The sequence below is a fragment of the Candida metapsilosis genome (genome assembly GCF_017655625.1).
Source record: "Candida metapsilosis strain BP57 chromosome Unknown scaffold3, whole genome shotgun sequence".
NCBI lineage: Eukaryota > Fungi > Ascomycota > Pichiomycetes > Serinales > Debaryomycetaceae > Lodderomyces > Lodderomyces metapsilosis.
Genome location: NW_027138161.1, coordinates 338,769 through 355,600, shown reverse-complemented (window position 1 = coordinate 355,600; position 16,832 = coordinate 338,769). Strand labels below are relative to the sequence as shown.

Sequence of the window (16,832 nt, the reverse complement as noted above, 5' to 3'; positions counted from 1 at the left end):
CTATGTAACATGCTCTTGTAATATCTATTTGATAGACTAGTTTGTTCACCTCAATCTTTGCTAGGGCGACACAAAAATAGGGGGACAAAAAAAAAAAAAAAGACACAGCAAATGCACGAGCTCTCCATTCTAGAGTGTCAAGCAAAAGGAGTCAAAGGCCATTGTTTCCATTGCCATGGTTGCTATTATTCAAAACCAAATCAATGCTCTTCTGAGTACAATTGGCTTAGATCCAGCTAGCATGAAGGTGCTCTTATGCACATTGCTTTCCTTCCCGTTTGGTATCATTTTCAAACGAATTCCAGATCAACAATACTTTTTGAAAAATATGTACAATGTTATGGTATCTTCGTTTTACATATTTGGAATTTGTGACTTAAGATGGGGATTGGGAACGTTACTCATATCGTCGCTAGGATCGTATTTTATCACCAGGTACTTGAGAACACCGAAGATGCCGTGGATCAATTTCTTGTTTTTGATGATACATATGGCTTACACTCATTTCCACCTCCAGTTCTTTGCTGAATATGATCCTACGGTTATTGATATTTCCGGGGCCCAGATGATTTTAGTTTTGAAATTGTCTGCTTTTGGATGGAGTGTCCATGACGGTAAGCAGCCTCAAGATACATTGAGTAGCTATAATAAAACTAGAGCTATCCACCAACACCCAAATTTATTACCATTTATTGGATATGTTTTCTTTTATGCGTCCCTTTTGACTGGCCCAGCCTTTGACTATATGGACTATGAACACTTTATTCATGCCACATTGTTTGATGACGTCCCAGAAGATAAGAAACCAGGTAGGAAAAGAAAGAGAAAGATTCCAAGAAGTGGGAAGCAAGCATTAAAGAAGTTGTTACAAGGGGTATTTTGGGCATTCCTCTTGTTTGAGGTGCCTAAATTGGTTAGTACTGAGTTTGTATTTTCTAAACCGTTTGTTGCTGAACACCATTTCATATACAGAATCTTCTACATGTGGCTTTTGGGATTCTTTTACAGATTGAAATATTATGCAGTTTGGCTGATGGCAGAAGGTGCCTGCATTTTGTGTGGTATTGGTTACAATGGATACGATGCAGAAACAAAAGAGTTTAGGTGGGATAGAGTGCAAAATGTCGATCCCGTTACTTTTGAATTGGGACAAAACGTTCATACTTGTTTAGAAGCATGGAACCAGAATACGAATAAGTGGTTGAAACATTATGTGTACTTGAGGGTTGCTAAAAAGGGGAAGAAACCAGGGTTCAAAAGCACTGTTTTCACTTTTGCAACAAGTGCTTTCTGGCATGGTACAAGACCTGGATATTACTTGACATTTGTTGTTGGTGCTTTTTTACAAACTGTAGCCAAGTTTTACAGAAGGAACATTAGACCAAGGTTTTTAGAAAGTGATGGTGTTACACCCAAGCCAACGAAAAAGGTTTATGACTTTGTATCATGGATTGCAACACAACTTGCATTTGGATTTGTCGTTCAACCATTCGTCATTCTTGATTTTAAAAAGTCTTTATTGTGTTGGCAAACAGTGTACTATTGGTTGTTGATTGTTATAGCAGCATCATTCTTTATTTACCGCGGTCCACCAGCAAAATTTTTCACTATCAAGAAATCAGATTCTAAAGCAAAGACAGCTGTCTCTCCAGCAAAATCAGATTCCATAGAAACTAACTTGACAAAGGAAGAAAATGATTTAGTGAATACCGCGTTGGAGAGTAATTTAGAGAAGAAATATAATATGCCAACTTTGGGTGTCCCATCCTTTGATTATCTTGAAAAGCTAGACAGAAACGAAATAGATGAAGAGTTGCACACATTGAAACAAGCTTGGACCTCGTTTAAAAGTCGAAAATTTCTTGCTGATGATGATATTGATGGCCTTAGGGATGCATACTCCAATTTCACCAAAGAAATAGAGGAAATATTTGATCGAAAAAGGGAGGAACTTACCAATCGAAAAGAAAAGTTGGATAAAGTTGATTGAATCAACGGTATAACTGCTTCTTTATAACACTATAATAACTATGTACAATATTAAGGTTTACTTAAGACGTAATTGGTGTAGTAAATTTGCAATAGACTAATGCTCTCCTTTGAATGTTTTACAAATCGAGATCTCTTTTTCACCTGACAAATCGAAATTGCTTTTGTGTAAGAATATTTTCCCAATAGCAAACTTCTAATTCAAAGACATTTTTCAACCAGTCCCCCAACAACTTTGCCTTCCTTCAAGCAGACTCATTCATTCCATAGGTCTCCACAAAAATGCTACAAAGAATCATTCGTGTTTCGAATTTGAAAAGTCCTCTTCGATGCCATACCAGATTCAATTCAACTACGACAAAGTCTCCCACAGGCATTGTTTTCATGAATATGGGAGGGCCCTCAAAAACAGAAGAAACTCACGACTTCCTTCTTAGGTTGTTTCAAGATGGTGATTTAATACCCTTTGGAATATTTCAAAAACCTTTGGGCCACTTCATAGCAAGGAGGCGTACACCAACAATTGAAAAACATTATGAGGAAATTGGTGGAGGATCACCTATTCGTAAATGGTCAGAATATCAATGCCAAAAAGTATGTGAGATCTTAGATAAAACAAATCCCGAGACGGCGCCTCATAAACCATATGTGGCATTTAGATATGCAAAGCCATTAACTGAGGAAACGTTGGAAGAAATGAAGAGAGATGGCGTCAAGCGTGCTGTTGCTTTCTCTCAGTACCCACAATTCTCATATTCAACTACAGGATCGTCCATCAATGAGCTCTATAGGCAAACGCTAAAGAACGATCCTGAACGTACCATTGAGTGGTCAATCATAGATAGATGGCCACAACAACCAGGGTTGGTGAAGGCTTTTGCCAACAATATTAAAGAGAAATTAGCCGAGTTTCCTCCAGAGATAAGGGATGAGATTGTCATTCTTTTTTCAGCTCACTCGTTGCCTATGGAAATTGTCAATTTAGGAGATTCGTATCCTGCAGAAGTTGCAGCCACCGTGTACAAAGTTATGGAGTCATTAAACTTTTCGAATCCCTACCGTTTGGTTTGGCAATCACAAGTGGGCCCCAAACCATGGCTAGGTGGGCAGACTTCCAAGATCATTGACAAGTTGGAAAAGAGGGAGGACATAAAGGGCATCATTTTGGTGCCAATTGCGTTTACTTCAGATCACATTGAAACTCTCCACGAATTGGATATTGAGATCATGGAAGACGCTCAAAACCCAGAAAAGATTAAAAGGGCAGAATCTATGAATGGCAATGAAGTGTTTATTTCAGGTTTAGCTGACCTTGTGAAGGAGCACTTGCAAAGTGGAAGAAAGTATTCAAAACAATTGGAATTGGACTGCATTTTAGGAGGAGAAAAGGCATCTGGTACCTTTAAGCATCCCAGTGAGTTGTTTGGTAAGAATTTGTAAATAGATGTACATTAAAGTCTACATAAATCAGTCTGAGTATTCGTCATCTGGATCGAATAAATCCAAATCGAGATCAACTTGAGCGTTCTCTGTGTTACTTGCTCCTCGTGCCAGTTCGGACTTTTGATTGTTCGTCACCGGCTGCTCTTTAGTCGTTTCATTAACCTCGGGTTGAAGATTATCATCCTCCTTTTCTTCCATTATCTCTTCTTTGCCATCCAGTAGCTCTGCATTAATTATCTCACTTGCATGCAATGAGCTCATGGCCAACATGCCTCGTCGCAATGAATCTTCTGCAGGCCATATATAGTTGTTTGGATGTACTTGGAAAGACATATTTCCTACAGCTGCAGGTGCTTTGGTGAACTTTGCTAGCTTCATGGAATAATTCAATATGCTTTCCACATCTACATTAGATTCTAAACTTCCTCGTTTAGCTTCACCTTCGTGGATGCAGGGCAACTTTTTCAAATCGGCTCGCAATTTTACTAATGTTCTCAAATCATCCTTTAATTTGGTGTCAAGACTCTTGTTGATATTTGAAAGTCTAGAAACCTCTCGACTACGTTCCTTATGCATACTCAATTCATGAACTTCCCTTTCAAGACTTGTGTTCATCTCAACTATCCTTTCAACATTTGGATAAAACTCATTTTCCTTGTAATGTGATATACTATTACTTAACGTGTCCAAAGCGTCACGGAAATCGCCAATCTTGGAAACAATAGGAAGTGCATTGAAAGTTTGAAGCTCTTCATTCGATCGCACCTTGTCGTCTATATTTTCCTGGTAGTTTGATTCATATTTTAAAGGATTTAAAGACGATGGGACATATGGTGTGGACGGCCTCGAGCTGTTGTTTGCTGCACCGCCCAGGGATAATTGATTCAATCGCGTCGACGATGTCACTCTGGAAACAGGTTTAGACCTTAATGGGGAATTTTGATGCGGTAGCATTGGATGTGTTGCAAGCTGCTATGGAAATAGAAAGTTTTACTTACATTTAATTTTTTTTCAAAAGCTTTTGATTCGAATAATATAAACATAAATCTACTACACTCTATACAACAAAAGCTTCTCATCACTATAAACACTCTCGAGCCATCTTCTTTTGTAAATATATTTCATTTGCTTGCCGCGTTGACATACTTTCACTACCATCTAATCTGGCTGTATATGCATTGATTTCGTCTTTTGTTAGCAGATACAAACGCTTATGCTGGTACTCGCTTGACATGTATAATAATGGTGTCTTGTCCCCCTTTTCATAGCTACCATCACTCTTTGGCTCAAAATTAGTTGGTCCATCTTCAACTTTTGTACTACTGCCCCAGGTAAGTTCTAACCGGCAATTATCAACAATACCACCACTCACATGGGACATTGCAAGCTCTGCTGCATTTCGTGTGACAAACTTGATGTATCCACTTTGTAAATCGCGGGATAATCTGCAATAAACCAAATCCCCAAAAGCCAAAAACATGAGCTCAAGATCAGTCTCTGTAAATTTTGATGACAATCCAGATATGGTAATATTCGTGTTATTCTCATCTGTGCTTGCATTCAATTCTGGTTGACTCTGTGGAATTGAATATTTTTTCAAATCTGGTTTAGATTGAGAGCTGGATGGAGCGACTTCTGAACCTGCTGCAATGCCCACTCTAATAGCTTTTGATCCCAACATAACACCCTGCATCTCTTTCAAAGCTCTCTCCATTGTATCCCCCGTAAAGAATTTAACAAACCCAAAACCCTTACCAAGTTTGGAATCCTGATCAACTATTACTCTTGCCAGTTTGATTTGATTGGGGTATTTCAAGTTGAATTTGCTGTACAAAGCAGCTTCGCTGACATCCTGAGCCAAATCTCCCACAAAGAGTGAATATTCACCCGTTGATTGCCTACCACTTCCTGCTGCACCAGCACCGCTGATGTTATTATTGTTTGAGTTAGCATGACTGAGCTTAAACTTTCGGTGCGTATTTGGCACTACTTGACCATTTCTTTGTAATGCCCAATCAAGCGCTTCTTGATCTTCAAAAGTGACAAAACTATATGATGGCTTCAGAGGATTGAGTCTATCACGCATGATTTTAACTGATTTCGGAGGGGCAACCAATGCAGACCACATCGAATGTATAGACTTCTCAGTCCAGGAAGGGTCGAGATCACCCATCCACATTTGATATTGGTTTTCGTAAGCCCTGGAGGCTGAATGATGTTGATACAAGTTTTGTCTTGCCTTGTAGGAACTTGGCCCATTATTGTACGAGTCATATGCATTATACTTTCTTTTGAACCCTCGATTCTGGTTAACAGGGGGTTGTTGAGCGGATGAGTACGCACCAGCCTGTCCCCTACTTGAGTAGTTTCTATTGGTATATTGCCGATTTGGGGGATATCGAGACAGCGACAGCATGTGTGTTGATGGATTGGGGAGATGTGGGAAACCGATGCACTGTACACTTCTTTTCCCTTTAATTTTGTGTGTCAACGATTTTGTCGCGGTAGAACCGCTCCAATTTCGCTCTATTATTTGCAACCCAGGCGCATTTAAAACAGCCATCAACGTCAGCTCTGAGTTGGGGATTAACTTCAAGCAAGGCCAATAAGAAAGCCTTTGCACTCTTTGAAACGTGAACAAATTGTTTTCTTGCAAAATTCAATTGGCCACGACGAGCAGAAACCAAAATCTGCTCCTTTTGTTCAGAATAAAATGGTGATATGCCTGTTAACAAAATATGAGTTATAATACCTAGTGACCAGACATCGCACTTGTAGTCATATGGCTCTTTCGCTTTTCCTTTGCTATTAATATTGAAAACTTCTGGTGCACTATACTCAATAGTTCCAACTGACGTATTTGTTCGTGAATACGTCATTTTTTTTGCTATACCGAAATCGCAGATGTATATACGAGATCTAGGCAAGGGAAACTGCAATAGGACATTGTCTAACTTCAAATCCCGATGGATAATCTTTAAATGTGTATGAAGAAATTGAAGAGCCTTCATGATTTGAAATACGATGAATATGGCCTCTTGTTCTGGCAATGCACGGAGATGGTTATCCTTTACCAAATAGGAAAATAGGTCCCCACCACAAACCAATTCTTGAAACAAGTACGTGGATGAGTCAATTGTAACGGCGTCGTAAATCCTAATGATATTGGGCTTGTAAACTTTTGTTAGTATGTGGTTGCAAAAAGGCGAAAAGAAAGGAAAAATCTACATACATGCTGAACTTCTCGTAAAAGATCAAACTCGGTACTTTTGTAGCAGCTTTTCAATACTTTAACAGCATATAGCTTGTAGTCCGTGGTTGATGAAGCAATAAAGACGGAGCCAAATGACCCTGACCCAAGCAACGAATCACTGATATTCCACGTGTCAATGCTTAGATTGGAGTTGTCTTGAGAATCATCGATTTCCAACGTCTGAAATGAAAAGATTGCAGCTGTTTTAAACTCAACTGTGTCACCATCTTTTAAGATTCTCGTTTCTCCAACACCCATATCTCGTCCATTATGCAACAACCCATTTCTTGAACTGTCATTTATGTAAACCAACGGAGCAGTATCAGAATCAAACTGCACTGACCATATAGTTGCATGGTGGAGTGAGATTGCAGGGTTATCAATTTTCACATCACAGGACTTGCCACGGCCAACTTTGATAATTTCCAGAGCAAATAAAGGAAGGGAAACAATGGACTCAAATTTGGATTTTTTAACCTTTTGACTTTTGGTGTAGGTGGTAACTCTGGTTTCATTGACTGATTCAATTTTAAAGACTGCTATTATCTCCATTGTATGGTTGGAAGAAACTAATTGGAAGAAGGAATGGTTGTCAGAAACTGGTCGGAAGAGGATATTTGGTTGTCAAAATAATTTGCAACACATTTTGAAAGCCAAAGAAAATGTAATTTTTGGCTGTGGTAGATGTCAAATACGATATAAATAGGTAATTACTAAAGGGTGTTCATGTGGAGTGCTTTGTAGAGTGAGTGAATGCTTATCCTATAGCGACATACATGCCCTGAAAAGATAGGTAATAAGCTACAGGAGTATCTAGTACTAGGAATGTATCTTTACTGACTGACTCACCATTGTTTGAAGTTTCAGCATTCATAAACAATTTACATCAAATCAAATGTACATCCAGTTGCAATCCTTTGGGTATTAAATCTAGAGTGTGTACCTATTGCGTGTGAAGACAAAAGACATAAAAAGAGAAGCAAAAAAAAAAAAAAAAATTCAGTTGTAAGATACACTCAAGACTCACCAATATAAGATCGATTCCACCACCATCTCCTGTCTCACCTTTGAAAAGAGTTATCTATAAACATGTTCTCCAGGTTACTGAAAAGAATAATATCCAAAAGGTTCCAACACACCGCAACCAAGCAAACATCGGTCCCATTTAACAACAAATACAACTTCAATTTGAACCCACCACAAGTGCACGAATATTGGAATGTATACAACTCAAGCGTGCTTTTTGCATTTGTGCCGGTATTTTTAGGTATTGCTTATGCTGCTAAATACATTGGTGTCAACATAGAAGGAAATGCTGGTTTGTTAGAATATGCCAATGGTGAAAACTCCCCAATCAAGTCGATAAAATTTGGTGAACCCCAGTTTGCCAAAACGTCGCAAGAGTAATTCTTATCAACGGGAGAGTATGAGTTTGAACAAATGGGTGTTTGCAATTTGCCAGACTAAATCAGTTAGGAATGTGTTTTATATAGTATTATCTACAAGATTGTGTGTTGTACTTATCTGGAAGTAGGAGAGTGTTTATCAGAAGAGGTATTTATACCCAATGCGCCCTGTTAGAATATGCCATTGAAAGGGTGTGTTAATTGCATTGCCTTTGCAACTCTCCCCCCAATCTTTTAAAAGTAAGCAAGACCTCTATCGCGTTGAATCTCATTGGCTCAAACTAATCCAGAGAAAAAAAAAAGCAAAAAAAAAAACCTGCACCAATACCAGGAAAAGTTCAGTAGCAATACCAACCACAGTTCACAATGAGTTTGCGTCTAGGTGTAAGGTCATTGGCACTCCGTCCATCAAATGTCTTGTTGAAATCCACAGCTATAAACTCAGCTACACAATTACGCTTGTTGAGACAAAACTCAACCAAGGCAACCATATACGATCAAGTCACAGGCAAAACGATACAACTCACTGACCCTGAACACCCAGAATGGGCTGATTACAAGAATCCACCACCTGTCTTGGCACAAAAGAGAGACCCATACGCTAAATATGATGACCCACAAAACAGAAGAAACTTGAATGATCCAGTAAACATGGATGAAGATCTTTATGACATCTGGTCTCCTGATTACTACGATTTTGTATCTGACTCTACTGCATTGAAACATAATGGAATCTTTTTTGGTCTACTTTTCGGTATTGCTGGTGTTGTAGCTTACTTCCAATTGAACCCTGAAAAGCCAGCTATGATAAGATCATTCCCATATAATGGATTAGCAGACTCTTTAGGTGCTACATCGAAAGAAGATGCTTCATTTTATCAGAACAAACCAGACATTGATGCCGAAAAGGAATGTGGTGTATTACCAGAGGAGTCTGACGTTGCATCAAACAGAGACGCTTATGAAAAGAGCAATGCTTCATTCATAAAAGCTTAAGGTTTGAGGTAGCTTAGTTATCGGTAGGGATAGTTTAAGGCTCGTTCCCATTGGTATACACAGTAAACTCACAAAATACATAAATTATTAACTGTTACAAGATAATTTGTAGATACATGAAAGATTTTCTGGTGTAGACCTCCCAGGTGTAGAGCATAAACATCGGTCACTTTACCGTGTATTTTGTATTAGCAACGAGTGTGTGCTGCTGGTAATGAAGTTGAAATTTCAATCGCTTCGCGTATTTTTTTTTTTTTCTATCACCATCTTTTTCTTTTGCCTGTACTTATACCCACAAATCTACATTGAAAAAATTAGAGTCAATCATGACAGCAGAGATAAGGCGAAGGAGAACTCTGAGCAGGCTAAGTCACGGAGACACAAGCGCTCCTGTTTATAATGAGAAATCTCTAGCTTCAACTTCAAAAAGATCAAGTCAAACTCAGGATGAAAATAACGACAAGCGAAAGGGATCAAATAAGAGGCGAAAAGTCCATGGGCAATCAAAGGAGGACAAGCTAGCAGGAATTCTTCTAGATTTTGACTTAGCTGTCAATGAGCTATATCAACTCTCGGAATTCAAATCGATAATAAGCTGGGTGCCAGTGGAATTTTCAAAGAATATAAACAAATCAGTTCCCGAATCATTTCAAAGATTTTGCGAGTCTAATCAATATAGCTTGAAATGGGATAATGAGATTGAAAATGATGAGGAGTTGAAAGCTCTTCCGTTCAGATTTCAAAAGAAGAAGATTTCTGAGAGGGAAAACTTGTTGGATACAAAGTTTCCCTTTCGAAAACAAACCCTTGAAAAGTATCAACAAAAGGAAATTGCAATCTTCGATAAACTAAACCAAGAGAGCTCTGTACAGCATAGTAAACAGAAAGCAAAGCACGTGGTGAAGCCTAGAGAATTGGTAAAGAAGGAAGTACAAAAATCACGACCGCAAGCAAAGATATCAAAGCATACTAAAGATGACGAGGTTCTTGAAGAGTTTGAGGAGGCAATAGATATCTCGAATGATCCTGACACTGATCCTGAAACAATCGATGAAACATCACTGTCATTCAATCCCAGGATAAAACAAATTTCTCAAAGCTTACCGAATCTTCTCATAACACACCCATCTCATGTACCTGGTTGGATCCCATCATCCACAGACACAGACTTGCTGGCCAACAAAGGCAAAAACGAGAGCGAGGTTCCCAAATTCGAGCCTGAAGTAATACGAATTGAGCGAACTCGAGATGAGGAAATAGTGGCGCCCAATTTATCTGCAAAACTACAAGAGTTTTTGGAAAATCATTATAGGACTCCAATAATTGATGAGCTGAATGTCCCCGATTACAAATTCACAAAAGAGGAGTATGATGCGATCAACGCGCAACAAATAGACATGTTCAAGACAATTTTGCATAAAATCAATAACGACAATACCTTGGAATTTCACGCCAACAAGATAGAAAGAAGAAAAGTTATAATTCCTCCTGTTTCGAATGTCAAGTTGAATGATCCATTCAGAAACACATCTTCTGTAACTCCCAAGATGCAAGGATCTAGCAACGATTTAACTCACCAGGATTACTTGTTGACACAGGGTATGGCTTTTTCGCGCATTCATCATCAAATGAGAAAACAGCATATGAACCGCGCTCGAAAAGTTGCAACTATAGTTGATCAGCATTTTAAAAAGAAAAGAGGTGAAAAGGAGCGACTTTTGAAAGAGCGGGAGCAAAATTTGAAAAAAATGAGTAGAGTTGCTATGCAAGCGGTTAAAAAGAGATGGAACGATGCTTTCAAAGTGTATCTGATTATTCAAACCGCAAAGGAAGAAGAACTCAAAAAGGTAAAGGGACGGGAGCATTTAAGTCAAATGTTGCAGCATTCTACTCAACTCCTCGAGGCACAACTAACGTCATCTAAAGAAGCTACTGCAGAAGCTGAGAGCCTAGGTGAAGAAGATGATATGGAGGACTCAGGTGACTCCGACAACTTCTCCTCAAGCTCTGACGAAGAGGAAGAGGAGGAAGAAAATATAGCAGGAGCTAATGGACTGACAAGAGAAGTTGACCTTGATAGCAATCTATCTATTGAAGACTTGCGGAGGAAATATGCAAACATTGAGAGTTCCGTTGAGCCAACTTCTGATGGTAATTCAAGTGTGGTAGATGATCATGAACGAGAGTTAGAGAGCGCCGAAGAGAGCTTCGATGAGAGTGGTGGATTAATGTCTCTATACGGTAAAGATGATGTAAAGCCATTACAAAATGGGGTATCTAAAGATTTGCAGACAACTGATGACTACTTAAAGCTCATTAGTGAGCTGGAGCTTGATAAAAACGAACTTTTGGATTCGGATGCAAGCAGTTCCATTTCTGGATCGAGCTCCGAAAGTGAGTCTTCAGACGAGCCAATGGCAGATAATGAAAGCATCATTCAATCAGAATCAGAGCTGGAAATACCAAACGGAACACCATTGTCAGATTTGTACGCCACGAAAAGTGGAGAAGCTGATGACGAAGATGATGAAGATGTCGAAAGTTTTAGTGATCAAAGTGATGAAGAGATGCTGCAATCAGAGGATGAAAAAGAACTAGCCAAGACTAGTCAAGTCGAGGATGTTAAAGATGACGGAGATGAAGGTACAGAGATTGTTAATGGTTCAAGAGTGAGGGATGTTGAAGTGCCATCATTACTCCGTGGAACGCTAAGACCCTACCAAAAGCAAGGTCTCAATTGGTTGGCGAGCCTTTACAACAACAACACAAATGGTATATTAGCAGATGAAATGGGTTTGGGAAAAACGATTCAAACGATATCACTATTGGCGTATTTAGCTTGTGAGCATCATATATGGGGCCCACATTTGATCATTGTTCCCACTTCAGTTATGTTAAACTGGGATATGGAATTTAAAAAGTTTGCTCCTGGATTCAAAGTTTTGACATACTACGGATCACCACAACAAAGGGCGCAAAAGAGGAAAGGATGGAATAAACCGGATGCATTCCATGTGTGCATTACTTCGTATCAATTAGTGGTCCAGGACCAGCAAGCTTTCAAAAGAAGGCGATGGAGGTATATGATTTTGGATGAAGCTCATAACATTAAAAACTTTAGATCAACAAGATGGAAAGCATTACTCAATTTTAATACCGAAAATAGGTTGCTACTCACAGGTACCCCCTTGCAAAACAACTTGATTGAATTGTGGTCTTTGTTGTACTTTTTGATGCCTTCTTCCAAAGCCTATTTATCTATGCCTGATGGGTTCTCAAACTTGGAAGATTTTCAGCAATGGTTTGGTAAACCTGTTGATAAGATTTTAGAACAAACAACGTTGGGAAATAGTTCTGATTTGATTGATGAGAATGAAAAGACTACCCTGAAGATGGACGAGGAAACAAAGAACACGGTATCGAGGTTACACCAAGTCTTGCGTCCTTACATTTTAAGAAGATTGAAGAAAGATGTGGAAAAGCAAATGCCAGGAAAGTATGAACATATTGTTTACTGTCGTCTTTCCAAAAGACAAAGATATTTATATGACGACTTTATGTCTCGTGCTAAAACCAAGGAAACTTTGGCATCAGGTAACTTTTTGTCCATCATTAATTGTTTGATGCAATTGAGGAAAGTTTGTAATCATCCAGACTTGTTTGAAGTGAGGCCAATAGTAACATCTTTTTCAATGCCCAAATCCGTTTCATCATCTTTCCAATACGTCAATGAGTTAATCAAGAACATGACTGTTGATACAAAGGATATGGTTGACTTTAATGTTCTCAATTTGAATGTCACCAGTAACGAAAGTTTGAACCATTTTGTTTCCCAATCAACATCTCGTTTGCAATCACTGGCTCAAATACAGGGACAAATTACACAATTAGAGGGTTTAATTAGTGGGGTGGAAAACACATTTACTGATTTTGTTTCTTGTTTCCAGGATTTAAAGAGACAGGAGCAAATTGAGGTCAAGGATAAACTTCATCAAATACTTTACATCAATTCGCTAAGATGTGAAAAGAAATCAATTTATGGTGACTCGTTATTAAGCTTTTTAACAATTAAGAAAAAGGACATTGAAGAACCACCTTTTGATAAATTATGCTTGTCCATTGCCGATAGGGCTAATGCCATGTCTGATGAAATAGAGAAGTATTCCATCGTGACACCTGCTGCCGTGGCATTGGATATGAAATATCAACTTATCCCTAAATCCATTCAATACAAGGTCAAACCTGAAGTGATGAAGGGTACCATCACCAACCCTTTCCATCAATCACAAATGAAGTTATCGATTGCTTTCCCAGATAAAACGTTGTTGCAATTTGATTGTGGTAAGCTTCAAAAGTTAGCACAGTTGTTGAGAACATTAACAGCAGAAGGTCATCGTGCCTTAATTTTCACGCAAATGACAAAGGTTCTTGATATTTTGGAACAGTTTTTAAATATTCATGGATACCGATATATGAGATTAGATGGTGCTACAAAGATTGAAGATAGGCAATTATTGACTGAAAAGTTTAATCGAGACCCCAAAATTCCAGTTTTTATATTATCTACCAGATCAGGTGGATTGGGTATTAACTTAACAGGTGCCGATACCGTGATATTTTACGACTCCGATTGGAATCCGGCTATGGACAAACAGTGTCAAGATCGATGCCATCGTATTGGACAAGTTAGAGACGTTCACATTTACAGATTTGTCTCTGAGTCCACAATTGAATCGAACATTATCAAAAAAGCTAACCAAAAGCGTCAATTGGACAATGTTGTCATACAAGAGGGTGAATTTACAACTGATTATCTAGGTCAATTCTCGGTTCGCGATTTAGTGAATGATGCAAATATTTCTGAAAGCACAAAGGAGATTGCTGATCGAACTATTGATTTTTCAGGGGACACGAAAATGACCAATGCATTTGCACAAGCTGAAGATGAAGAGGATAGAGTGGCCGCTGGAGCAGCTTTGAAAGAGGTTGCCGTTGATGATGAGGATTTTACTGATGAAAACAAAGCACAACCTAATGGGTTGACAAAAGGATTGGATGGGGAAGAAGAGATACCAGATGACATTGATTATGAGGAAGGAGTTGGTCATATTGATGAGTATATGTTGAGGTTTATATCCGATGGATACTATTAAACAATGTAAGTAGTTGATTGTATTAATGTATATAAACGCTACTGATAAGTGACTGCTTTCTATAGTGGTTAGGATTTATATACCTTTATCGGTGTTTCGGGATAAAAATACATATGCCGCTCACAATTTCCTAATCCGGTAGTTCGATGCCCCCCACAAAATTTTTTTGACTCCTGCATTAAATTTTGCATAGATTGAGTCTAGTTCTTGTGGCTGACTGGTTTTTTGCCGCTAAGAGTCAAAAAAAAAAACTGAGCAAGCCTCCGCCGCTCAAACCAATTTACGAAATTCGTTTCGCAAAGCAAGTCTACAAAAGGGGACCTTTGTTTCCGACATCGATGTTGTGACGCATTTCCGATTTGTTGCAATAAACTTTTTAAAATTTTCTTTCTTCCGCGGATTAAGACTGAAAACAATGTTTAGTCATTCATATATATATATCCATCTCATACCCGCCCCATAGTCTAAAGTTTAATATATAAGGCCATTTTGCTAGCTCAGCAAAATTACATATCCCCTCCCACACATACTTCCCAAGTTATGCCAACTGAACAATACAGCGACTCGGATGTTGGACCAGAACTAGATCCATATATAACTCATTCAAGTACAACGACATCGTCTTCGAAATTAAATCTGGACCAAATGGCAGCTAATGGTACGGTAAATGACAAGGAGCAAGTTGGATGTGAAGACCTTGGTCTAGCGAGCGATGAACAACATGTCAAATCCACACGCTTAACTGTACGGCAGTTTCTACGAAAGGAGCTCATTGACGATTTCCACCCGTGCTACTTTGTATCATTCTTAGGATGTGGAATTACAGGAAACATATTCTACGGATTCCCATACAAGGGTCGCTGGCTAGAGGTTTGTGGAATCATTTTCTTTTGCATCACCATTTTTTTCTTTCTTGTCACAAGCATCATGTGTGTTTTGAGTTGTTGGTTCCATCCTCTGCGGATGGCTCTTTACATTCATGATTATAGTCATTCACTATATTTTGCAGTATACTCAATGGGGTTCAGTACGATAATAAATGGAGTCAATTTGCTAACGCATGGTCGGTATCCGATATTCTTGTGGGTTCTATGGTGGATCGGCGTGGTTCTAGCGGTTATGAATACGGCGGTCATCTTTTTCTTTTCGTTCTTGTCTAAGTTCAGTGCTCATAGGATTGCCGATATCAATGCTAGTATATTTATGCCTGTTGTTTGTTGTTGTGTTGTGTCGTCGCCTGGCCATCTTATAGCTGCTGAGTTGGAAACACGCAATCAAAAGATTATAACTGAGGTCACTGCATTAATGTTGTTTTTCATATCAATCATGCTATTTCACGGTGTTGGAGCTATTTTCATGGTTAGATTGATTTTATGTAAAATACCGAGCACATCACAGATTTTTACCCAGTTTTTGCCAATTGGGTTTGTTGGTCAGAGTAGTTACAGTATCATGCTATTTGGGAACAATATGTACAACTTTATTCCTGATGATGCATTAGCTAAAGCCTTTTTGGTTCCGTCTGCATTAGGGGCATACCTTTTATTGGCAGGAGGCTACATTTATTTATTCATCGCTATTGCATCATGCATGTCCAAGAGTTCTCCATTTGCCAAAAACCACGATCCAGAATGGACGACAAAGAGGTTTGGTTTGATCAAATGGAATAAAGGTTGGTGGACAATGACTTTCCCAGTGGGTACAATGTCACTTGCAAATAGTGAAATTGCAAAAGGTGTTGCTGGCTATGATTTCTTGTTTTTCAAAGTTATGAGTGCTATAATAGGTGGTTCGTTGTTTATAATTTGTATTATAAACTTGATTGGGTTGAGCTATTGCATTGGAGAAAGATTTTACAAGGCATTTTTTATTCCCGAAAGACTGGAAGATGTAAATCAAAAAGTATAGAATATATAGAAAGAAAGCATTTATTGAAAGACAGAAGAGTAATAGATTATTTTGATTAGTTTTGCTGCAAATTGACTAAAATAAGCCAATGCAAACACTAATTATTCTTGATACACTTTCCATCCTGAAAAGCAACCAGCGCCATTAGAGCTTACTAACAAGCTTATATGGCAACTACTACGTAGGGAAGTTGGAACGCAAGCAAGCTTCATAAAACTTCAAGTAACACGTGATATACACGTGCAGTATATACTTGAATTGTTTTTTTTTTTTCCTTCCGTTTGCCCATTTCCTGTCCGGTTCAGGACCGCTACTCCATACAACGGCGGTGCATGTACACAAAACTTCTACACAGACAGAATGAACCTTTCTATAGGCTTCAAAAGAGGAATTATTGGTCCATTATCAAGCCGAAGTAAGAGCACCAAGTGGTACAGAAGAGTCGATTGAACTTTTAAACCTATAAAACACCCTGGATATGAAATTTTTTCCAAAAAGAGACGTATAACACAAGAGAGAGATGGAAAGATGAAATTTCTTAATTTTAAATTTTAAATTTTTTTTTTTTTTTTCTCAAATAAAAATTAGTCACAAATTTTTCATAACCTATTTATACCATTATATACGAAACCATTTTCTTTCTTTCTTTCTCCAGAATAATTTCAAACCACTTCTTTTATTCCT

At 38.4% G+C, this 16,832-nt stretch overlaps 8 protein-coding genes across 8 annotated transcripts; 6 read left to right on the top strand and 2 right to left on the bottom strand. All coding sequences in view use genetic code 12, as the record gives it.

The window, feature by feature from the left end:
* Positions 1-175: 175 nt before the first annotated feature.
* On the top strand, positions 176-1,990 carry LPT1 (lysophospholipid acyltransferase; the record flags this gene model as incomplete). The annotated part of the gene is made up of 1 exon (XM_067691869.1): positions 176-1,990. One exon carries the CDS (start codon positions 176-178, stop codon positions 1,988-1,990), a length of 1,815 nt encoding a protein of 604 aa, XP_067548306.1.
* A 389-nt stretch (positions 1,991-2,379) lies between these two features.
* HEM15 (ferrochelatase) lies at positions 2,380-3,429 on the top strand (the record flags this gene model as incomplete). The annotated part of the gene is made up of 1 exon (XM_067691868.1): positions 2,380-3,429. One exon carries the CDS (start codon positions 2,380-2,382, stop codon positions 3,427-3,429), a length of 1,050 nt encoding a protein of 349 aa, XP_067548305.1.
* A 27-nt stretch (positions 3,430-3,456) lies between these two features.
* On the bottom strand, positions 3,457-4,386 carry MED4 (Med4p; the record flags this gene model as incomplete). The annotated part of the gene is made up of 1 exon (XM_067691867.1): positions 3,457-4,386. The coding sequence occupies one exon, from the start codon at positions 4,384-4,386 to the stop codon at positions 3,457-3,459; it is 930 nt and encodes a 309-aa protein (XP_067548304.1).
* A 127-nt stretch (positions 4,387-4,513) lies between these two features.
* On the bottom strand, positions 4,514-7,237 carry I9W82_002954 (uncharacterized protein; the record flags this gene model as incomplete). The annotated part of the gene is made up of 3 exons (XM_067691866.1): positions 4,514-5,716; positions 6,000-6,602; positions 6,665-7,237. The coding sequence occupies 3 exons, from the start codon at positions 7,235-7,237 to the stop codon at positions 4,514-4,516; spliced, it is 2,379 nt and encodes a 792-aa protein (XP_067548303.1).
* A 537-nt stretch (positions 7,238-7,774) lies between these two features.
* On the top strand, positions 7,775-8,092 carry I9W82_002953 (uncharacterized protein; the record flags this gene model as incomplete). The annotated part of the gene is made up of 1 exon (XM_067691865.1): positions 7,775-8,092. One exon carries the CDS (start codon positions 7,775-7,777, stop codon positions 8,090-8,092), a length of 318 nt encoding a protein of 105 aa, XP_067548302.1.
* A 365-nt stretch (positions 8,093-8,457) lies between these two features.
* Positions 8,458-9,087, top strand: I9W82_002952 (uncharacterized protein; the record flags this gene model as incomplete). Its single annotated transcript, XM_067691864.1, has 1 exon — positions 8,458-9,087. The coding sequence occupies one exon, from the start codon at positions 8,458-8,460 to the stop codon at positions 9,085-9,087; it is 630 nt and encodes a 209-aa protein (XP_067548301.1).
* Positions 9,088-9,413: 326 nt separating this feature from the next.
* SWR1 (chromatin-remodeling protein) lies at positions 9,414-14,240 on the top strand (the record flags this gene model as incomplete). Its single annotated transcript, XM_067691863.1, has 1 exon — positions 9,414-14,240. The coding sequence occupies one exon, from the start codon at positions 9,414-9,416 to the stop codon at positions 14,238-14,240; it is 4,827 nt and encodes a 1,608-aa protein (XP_067548300.1).
* A 540-nt stretch (positions 14,241-14,780) lies between these two features.
* I9W82_002950 (uncharacterized protein) lies at positions 14,781-16,148 on the top strand (the record flags this gene model as incomplete). The annotated part of the gene is made up of 3 exons (XM_067691862.1): positions 14,781-15,110; positions 15,230-15,347; positions 15,493-16,148. 3 exons carry the CDS (start codon positions 14,781-14,783, stop codon positions 16,146-16,148), a joined length of 1,104 nt encoding a protein of 367 aa, XP_067548299.1.
* Between the last annotated feature and the right edge of the window lie 684 nt (positions 16,149-16,832).